We start from the raw sequence: 9,517 nt of genomic DNA on the forward strand, positions 1-9,517 counted from the left end.
CTTCATGTCTTCATTCATTCATTCATTCATTCATTCATGCGTGCATCCTGTGTGTATGTGGCAGGGGTGCTCATGCCACCATGTGTGCCTCGAGGTCAGAGGACAACTCGCAGGAATCAGTTCTCTCTTTGTACCATGTGAGTTCTGGGGACCAAACTCAGGTCGTCGGGCTTGGTGGCAAGTGCCTTTACCCACTGAGCTATCATTCTGGCCCCTGCTTGCATTCATGGAAATATAAAATTTTAACAGAGCTAAATATTAAAAAATCTTAAAAACCTTTAGAACAGGAACGAATTCACTCTAAGAACGTCTTACATGAAAAGATGACTATCAAATGATCTTTCAAAATATTTATTCCAAATAAAAATTCATACAAAGTGGTATATACAGGAACACAGCATCAGGTAAGATAATTCCAGTGGGGGGGAGACCTTGAGAAGCACAGTCCTTGGGCTATCAAAATGATAAAATTCAAAGTAATTTTACATAAGATACTTTAATGAAAAATAGTGCCATTCCACGCAAGTAACAAGACCATGCTGGCCACCAAGTAAGAAAAAAATAATCCTTTACAACTTATGCACACAGCCCTTATCCAGCTCTCAGAAACACCTATTTTATCCCCTAAAAAGACCATATTTTCTTCCTTCTTATTCCAGTGGAAATTATTCAGTATTTCACTTTTTGTTTGTTTTTATACAAGTAAAAGAACATTTTTTCAGACAGCTACTGAGCAACCAAATGAACCCTTAAAATGGAAGTTAATATCTAAATAATTTTTATGAAAGCAAGAAAGGCTGGATAGTGGGTCTCTGGGCAAGGGAGGGGTGGTGTTCTTAGAGGGAGTAGCTTTCAGAGTGAGAGCTGAGTGAGCTCCGAAAGTCTTCTTCCTGATAACAATCTGACACACACCCAAAGGTACGGATCACACAGGCAGACACACACACACACACAGACCTACGCATGCACGCACGCGCGCGCGCACACACACAGAGAATCACATACATGCACATATTCGACCTGCGTCCTGGCAAGGCTGCCCCCAGACTCACCTCACTTGCTGGAGCACTCACTGCCCCCTGCCAACAGCTGACCCTTGCCCCGGACACCATCCCTCCTTCCTTCCTATAGGCCTGCCAGCCCTACTCTGCCCTTTCCTCCTGGGCCACTGCCCTGTCTGGCTGCCTCCTGGCTCTGTAGACACTTGGGCTGTGCCTCCTCTTCTTGCTCCTCCTCGGAGTCTGACTCGGATTCATCGTTGTAGAAATGAATGGTGGCTTGCACTGGGAAGCTGGCCAGCACTTTTTCCCCAGGGCTCTGCAGGTATTCTTGTTGCTTTGAAAGGGGTAAGTAAAGCCTAATATTAAAGAAACAAAGAAACCATTGGCTCCTGACAAAAGCGCTTAGTTCCCCCATTTCCGTCTCATTTTTGCCTGCTGTGTACACGATGCTTTTAAGTTACCCGAACACAGAACTGGACACCTGCTGAGGGACTAGCTAATAACCACGCCCACTCTAATCAACCTAGTCCCACAGCAAAGATATTAACCAAAACTGGGCTCTAATCTTAAAAGGCCCGCCCTCATCGGATGGATGACCTGAACCCTCCTGGATAGGAAATGTCCGGTCCCCTGCGCACATTCACCTCAGAGGACAGGAATATAACCAACCCTCTGAGACCCTGGCCTGGAGGAGTAACTGACTGTTCCCATAGTGAAGGGAAAGATGAGAGATGGGTCCTTCTCACTGGGAGGAAAAATGCGCTTGGGGAAAGACATAAAGAGACATAAGGGAAGAAAGACGGAGAGGTGCAGAGAGAGGAAGGGAAAAAGAGAAAGGAGGAGGAGAAGAGAACAGAATGGAGGAAGGAGAAAGGGAGAGGGAGAGAGATAAGGGAGAGAAAGAGGAAGGAAAAGTTTAAATACATACAAATTGGAGCCCCCAAGTTTCAAGATTTCTAAAACTGGAGATTCCAGTTACTGTGAAAAGTGTTTAAAATGGCGCCAATCGTCTCTTAGTATTTCTCACTTATGAATTCCTTTGCTCCTCCTTTCCTGAGATCCCAGGTGGGTCTGTGCTTTTCTGGCTCCAGCACCCTTGGCAACGTCTGGACACCTTTCTGACTAAGGAGAAGCTCCTGCGGGTTCTGGGCAGGAGCGGGAAGTGCTGCCAAACACCCTGCCCTGCTGGGGTCAGTCTCCACAGCACAGTCCTGCCCAGTCTACGGTGTCAGTAGGGCGGGAGCCCGGTAGCAGACAGAGCACATGCCAAATGCGTCAACACAGGTAAAGCAGAAATACAAGCGAGGTTTATGCCGGTCTGTGTTATAGTTAGGTGGTTAGTATTTGCCGGTGAGTTTGAAGGGCAAATGGAATTTGTCATATGACCAGTCCCAGCTTGTAACAAAACATTAAATGCATAAAATCACAAACAGATTCCAGAAATAAAATAATATGTCCTTGAAACTCCTTGGTAAGGAAACAAAATAATACTCAAAACTATATTTAATTCTCCACTGTGTTGAGAATGCTAATGTGAACTGCCGTCTAAAGATCATGTGGTCTTTACGTGCTTTTTACCTTGAAGAGGCAGCGTATTACCTGACTGGGTGCTGGAACCCAAAGGCTCCCTTTGATCTTGAAGTTTGCTGGCTCCCCCAAGGCTCACACTGTAAAGACAAGCGTGTAGAAACACAGATGAAGTCAAGGATCCGCCGATGGTGCCATCCTGAAGCTTTACCGGTCCAGCTGAAGCAGTCTATACCGACTGCTAGCCGCACTAACATGAGCGGTTCAACATGTTAGTGTCTCGCAGGTTCTGCTTCTGTTTATCCACAGTGGTTCAGGAACTGAGGGTTCAGACCTTAAACCCATGTGTGTGATACGGTGTATTTGTATGCATGTGTGTGTGCAAGCATGCTTGCTCATGAGTGTGTGCAGTATGGTGTATTTGTATGCGTGTGTGTGCAGCATACTTGCTCATGAGTGTGTGCAGTATGGTGTATTTGTATGTGTGTGTGTGCAAGCATGCTTGCTCATGAGTGTGTGCAGTATGGTGTATTTGTATGCGTGTGTGTGCAGCATACTTGCTCATGAGTGTGTGCGATATGGTGTATTTGTATGTGTGTGTGTGCAAGCATGCTTGCTCATGAGTGTGTGCGGTATGGTGTATTTGTATGTGTGTGTGTGCAAGCATGCTTGCTCATGAGTGTGTGCGATATGGTGTATTTGTATGCGTGTGTGTGCAAGCATGCTTGCTCATGAGTGTGTGTGGAGACTAGATGTCCATGGCCAATTGTTTTCTGTCCCTCAAACAAAAGTTTTGTTTTGTTTGGTTTTGTTTTTTGTTTCTTTGGTTTTTTGAGGTTTCTCTGTGTAACCCTGACTGTCCTGGAACTCTCTCTGTAGACCGTGATGGCCCTGAACTCACAGAGATCCACCTGCCTCTGCTCCCAAATGCTGAGATTAAAGATGAGCACCACCTCTGCCTGGCTTACCAACAAAGTTTTATTGAGGGAGGGTTGCTCACTGAACTTGGAGGCCACCTATTTAGCTAGACTGGTTTGCCAGCAAGCTCCACGGTTCTCCTGTCTCAGTCCTTGGTGCACCCCACACCAGGCTTTGCACATGGGTCCTGGGGATTAGAATTTAGGTCCTCATGATTGTACAGCAATCGCTTTACCTACTGAGCCATCTCCCCAACTCCCAGGTCCTAGATAGACGTGTGTGTATTTGTGTGTGTATATGTATGGGTAAATATATAGACATACATGTGTGTGTATTTGCATGTGTACATGTATCGATATATATATATGTATGTATACACACACATATGAGAGACATGAAGGCAGAAGGGACAGAAGGGAAAGAAAGGAGACTAGTGGAAGGGGAGACTATAGGGAAATCAAAGGAAGGGAATATACATTTTGTATTTGGTTGCTCTCTGTGCTGTTCCATCCTGAGTGCACGTGTATGTATGTGCGTGTGGTGTGTGCGTGCGTGTGTGTAACAATCTGTGAGCAAACTGACCTACAGGATGTCTCTGCAGATACTAACACTGTGAAGAGCTCAGGGCAGAGTTAAGTGGGGGTCTTTGGAACACAGTCCTTCACACTGAGGCTGACCCTTCCGAACTACAGAAAACAGCTTCTGGATTAAGTTCCTTGTAATTTTAAACAGTCCCTAAAGTGAGGTGGTGACGCTGCACACACAACCCCGTCCTGTTGTCCTGCTGAAGATGACTGTAGTGGGAACAGAGCTCACTGTGGTAGACCGCCAGGCATGCTGCTAATCCGACCAGAGAGAAGCTGCTTCCTGCAAGCATCCTGTCCTCACTAGACTGAGGACGTGCAATGCCTGTTCATGAACTGAAAAAACCAACCCCACAAACATACGCGCCCTTAATTTTTTATGCCACATTTTCTTTTTCCTTTTTGACTTTTGAGACAGGATCTCACTATGAAACTCAGGCTGGCCTCCAATTTTCAGAGATCTTCCCAAGTGCTAGGATTACAAGCATGAGCCACCACACCTGGCTTTCAAAAAGAGCTTAATAAAAGACCTGTTCTCACGGAGGGAAACATAGAAACACGCACACTTTGGCGATTAAACGGGACTAGAAAGGTAAACCAGCTAAGCACCGCGCTGAAGGCGTGTGCATCCTCTTAATCTCCGAAGAACAGGCTCAAGGAGACTTCAGCCACAGACCTCTGACTGGGAGGCTATGGCAGGAAGCCTGGGTAGTAGGACCGGCCCTGGCAGTGTGGACAAGTGGCCGGGACAGAAATGCACGGAGGCCAAGAAACCGCAAGGCCTGGGGCTATCGTGCTGCACAGCGATAGAACATATGTTTATCATCAGATTTGCCAGTCCCCAGGCTCATCCTCAAGACCAAAAAAAAAAAAAAGTTTTTAAAAATATTTGGTCTATCCCCTTTTCCCCAGTCCAGTGGAAGATACAACTCTCTAGGGGTACCAAGTGAGTACAGGGAGCTCCTCTGATCAAAGAAGGCCTTGTATCAAATTTATATCTTATTATAATTTCAAATCTGCTTGCTGGGAGTCCCGGGACAAGTCATCAAACCTCAGTACCTCCCATAATCCTCTATATGATGGCATAGAAACTGGGGGCTGAGGAATTGTCCTGTTTGTCCCCAAGAGGGGGTGTATTAGCCAGAAGCTCTGCAGTTCAAGCACGGTACACTCACCCAGCTCGCTTGGGGGAGCCTGATCTATGGAGGCCTGCGGAGAAACAGGCTGTGACCAACGAAGAGTGAGCTTTCTCTTACCAGGGAGTCTAGCTCCTGGTAAAGGTGGAACCTAGTGACAGCAGAAGACCCAGGGGTGGATCCCAAGACCTGCCCTGACAAGGGTGTGGGAAGGCAGTCAGTTCTACAACCCGGACAGAACACCAGGCCCCCCCCCACCCCGCCCAAATCCTGGATATGGCCGCTTTGTGTGGAGTGTAGTCAGCTAGAAACGACCGTGCCTTGCTTGATGCAATCATCACAAGGGGCGTTCTCATCAGAACAGAAGCAAAGGCTACCTGCCCGAGGCTGCCCGTCATTGAGTACTTCAGGGTTCACAGACACACACACAGACACACAGACACACAGACACACACACACACACACAGCTGAGTGACCCCTCAGTCGTGGTTCACCTAGAGGAAAGTCTAGTCATTTGTGAGCTTCTCCTTTAAAATCTGGCTTTTAAGAACTGGAGTCTGAATGCTATAGAATTCATCTCCCGTTTAGAAATTTGGAGCCATAGTAATTAGGGCTAGAATACCACTTACTAGACTACTATCTTTTTATTTGCTTCATTCTTTAAGCAAATTACTACTAACTGAATTAAAGCACCCAATATACGAAGAAAATAACTGTGGAAGAGTGCAGAGGGCTCCTTTGCCACCCCTAACTTTTCTCCCACATATCCGTACACATAGCTGTCTCCACAGGTGTTAGGTAAATAAAATGCATGTCCTCCCTGGTCAGGCTAATTCCTTGGTTTCAAAAGTCAGTTTATATTGGAAAATATAACAAATGTAAGCAAGTCGTTACCTTAACCAGTTAAATGCAATTAAGGGACGGTGCAAAGATAAAGGAATGGCTGTGGCAATTCACCTCTGCCTGCTTGAGTGTATTTGCACAGAGGACAGCTCCGCCAGGAGCCCTTGAAGAAGGGGTCGAAAGTGCTTCTGTTGGGTCAGTTGCTGGGTGGGGCCTTATCTGCACCTTCTGGGCACTTGAGGCAGATGCCTGTCTTTCTTTGCACTGTGGGACCAGCGGCCCTGCTAATATACACTCAGCTTTTCTCTAAGGGGGCTGGATTTTGCCTCTCCCCTTTCCACCAGCAGGTTTACAGAAGAACCAAGACACACCCCCACTCCACCCCCTCCGCTCCGTGAAATTACCTTGCAACAGCTTTGGAGCCCAAAGGGTCCATTAGAGCCTCTGCTCAGTCAGGCGCTACCTGCTCGACCTTCAGGCACTTCTGAGTTAGAACATGGAGTAGACCTTCCCTGCTTTTTTGTCTTGTTTTGTTTTGTTGATTACTATGGACACGGTGCCATTTTCTGGCTTGACAGTTACCTACAACATCCACAATTTAACTTACCCGGCTTACAGTTCTGGTCAGTTCCGCATCTCCAGGAGGCGGCACCCACGGTCTCCACAGAGCTGTAACAGAACTGGAAAGGAGCACGGGGAGAGACTGAATCCCTGGCATTTCTGTTGCCCCTTAAAACGTTTCTATGAGAGTATAGTGACTGCTTGACAAAGAGGCCCTGCACACACCATGTTCCCTTAAGGTCGCAGACCGGGTCGGCCAGTACCTTACCTGTCTGTTCCTGTCTCCTGCAGAATTCTCTGCCCTCTGTTCCCAAGGAAACTCTGAGAAGGTAAGCCCCAAATCTAACACCATTATTGGGGCACGTGTTAGTCGAGGTATTTTTCTCCCAGCTAAGCTCTCATTGATACTTCAAGATTTCCCATTAGAGCTGTTTGGTTTCAACTACATCACCTCTGCCACGGAAGGCTCTTGATGCTACAGCGTTCTATCACGCCGAAAGGCAATCTGTCTCTCCATCACCAAGGAGTGCCCTCCCTACCTCCCCAACTAATCTGATCTCTTTAAATCTCACACCCTTAAAGACAGCTGGGTCCCAGGAATGGGCACAGAGTAGTCGCTTAGTGATAGAGTGCAGGATCCTTTTGCAAGTTTCGCACAGCTTCCAGTGTTTCCCAGCTAGATCAATTTCAGATCCTCAATATGCACAAGCGTTGGCCCATTTCCTTGCCAGGAGTCCGCGGGGGTTCCTGCATTTCAGACAGGAGTTTTGCAGTTGTCTATCTCAGGCTAAGGAACTCGCCCTGAGTCAGGGCGCACCTCCACCGGGGTCGCAGAGACACCCTCACCTTTCGGGCCCGCGCGGCACCGGTGGTCTTCCGGGATCATCCCCGGGACAGTGGCAGAAGCTTCCCAGCGCCTCTCGGGCTCCGGCCGCCGCCTCGGGTCTCATGGTGCGGGCGGCACGCGAGTCCCGCAGCCCGACGGCGCCTCGTCCCGCTCGCCGAGCGTGCTCACCTACCCGCTCGCTCCGCGCCAGGTTTAAAAACAGGGGCGGGGCGGGGCGGGGAGGGGATTCAGGAAACTGCACACCCCCCTGGGTGGGGGAGGGCTGGGAACCGCGGGAGGGGGCCAGAGGAAGCAGAGGGTGGAGTGGAGACTGTCAAGGAAGACAGCCTGCTCGGGACAGCGGGGAGGGGTGGGTGTCCAGAGTGGAGAAGGGACAAAAGAAAACCCGGAGGGGTCACGGCGGAGCGGGAAGCTCAGGACCGGACAGACCGCCCCCAGGGCCCTCCAGGAAAGCGGGTGTCCTCTGCGTGCCCTGGAGGTCGTCCCCACTGCCCAGCAGCTCTTGGCTGCCCTCGGGGTTCTGATCCCATCCAGGAGGATCCCATCTCGCCTCCCCACCCCACCCCACCCCCGTTCCCATAGTGTCTCCCTTTCCACACAGCGAGACGTTGTGGGTGTGGGGCAGAGTCCTTTATACACTGTATTAAACCGTGGGTCCAATGGAGGACCCTGCGGGCTAGGCAAAAGATATGAAGGCACAGAGGGCAGTAAGGTGTCAGGGATTTTTTTTTTTAATATCTAAACATCTAGATGTGCTTTTTAAGTTTGATAACGCATATCTGTTAGCCCAGAAGTTAGACTTCAATTCAGCACTAAAGACATCTTTTGAAGAGAGAATGAAAATATACCTAATCATAGTCATTTGCACAGCTAATAATAATACACGCATGTTAAACTGGGCAGTGGTGGTGCACTCCTTTAATCCCAGCACTCGGGAGGCAGAGACAGGTGGATCTCTGAGTTCGAGGCCAATCTGATCTGCAGAATGAGTTCCAGGACATCCAGGGCTACACAGAGAAACCCTGTTTTGAAAAACCGAAATAAATGAATAAGTAATTCGTGTAGGTCTTTTTTTCTGTCGTCATCCTGTATATACAATCCAGGGCCTTTACAGAGTTCCGGACATTATGGGAAAATAGATACAAGGTTTTTTAAATTATTATTTTATTGTGTGTGTGTGTTTCCTGCATGTGTGTCTGTGTACCTCTTGCATGCTTGTGGAACTGGAGTTACCTGTAGCTGCGAGCTGCCATGTGTGTGCTGGGAATCACCAGGTCCTCTGCAAGAGCAACAATGTGCTCTTAACAACTGAGCCGCCTCTCTATCCCCTAGATATAGGGATTTTTAAAGACCAGCAGTGGTTTCTGAGGGGCTACTAAGGATCTGTTTATTTTTATATTTATTTATTTATGGGCATGGCATGCATGTGGAGGTTGGAGGGCAGCTCATGGGAGTCCATTCTCTCTGTCCCCTACGTGGATTCTGGGAGCAAACTCAGGCTGTCCAGTTTCATGGCAAGCATTGTTATCCACTGACTTATTCTGTTGGCTCAGGTTCCTAAGGATTTTGAAGGACTTTTCAAATATTTTCTGAATTTTCAACAGTGAATATATTACTTTTTACTGTGGCAAAAGAGAATACAAGTTTACCGTTTTAATCACTTTCCAGTATGCAATTAAGCAGGTGGTATGATGTCCACTCATCTGGCCTTTCAACACTACTTCATCTCCAGAACCTTCTGTCATCCTGCAGGGAAGCTGTCCCTGCTAAATCACTTCAGGTTCCCCTCCCCCACCTTGGTAACCACTACTAATTCCTGTGTATATAAATGTAACCCCCGTGTTCCTTTGTGATGCATTTACTAATGCTGTCATCCTCACCCCAAGCCTGCAAATGAGGCTTTATCCACAGTGTGCAGGTTGAGGAGCTCCTTCTCAGGGTCTGGAGAGACGGCTCAGAGGTCAGGAGCCTGTAACTGACCTTGCAGGGGACCTGAGCTGCTTTCAAGTAGTCACCCCGTTGAGAGGCTCTCAACAGGCTCTTGGGCTTCAGGGGATCTAATGCCCTCTTCTGCCTCTGTGGGCATCTGCACTCCCGGGC

General features: G+C 48.2%; 1 protein-coding gene across 1 annotated transcript; it reads right to left on the reverse strand.

The window, feature by feature from the left end:
* Positions 1-350: 350 nt before the first annotated feature.
* Ripply3 (ripply transcriptional repressor 3) lies at positions 351-7,599 on the reverse strand. Its single transcript, XM_005345168.2, is given in 5 exon segments — positions 351-1,166; positions 1,168-1,357; positions 2,601-2,668; positions 6,617-6,689; positions 7,417-7,599. Coding segments are annotated over 5 exon segments (459 nt in total). The 5' UTR covers positions 7,521-7,599; the 3' UTR covers positions 351-1,142.
* Positions 7,600-9,517: the final 1,918 nt, after the last annotated feature.

The sequence above is a fragment of the Microtus ochrogaster genome, chromosome 2, assembly GCF_000317375.1.
Source record: "Microtus ochrogaster isolate Prairie Vole_2 chromosome 2, MicOch1.0, whole genome shotgun sequence".
Taxonomy (NCBI): Eukaryota; Metazoa; Chordata; class Mammalia; order Rodentia; family Cricetidae; genus Microtus; species Microtus ochrogaster.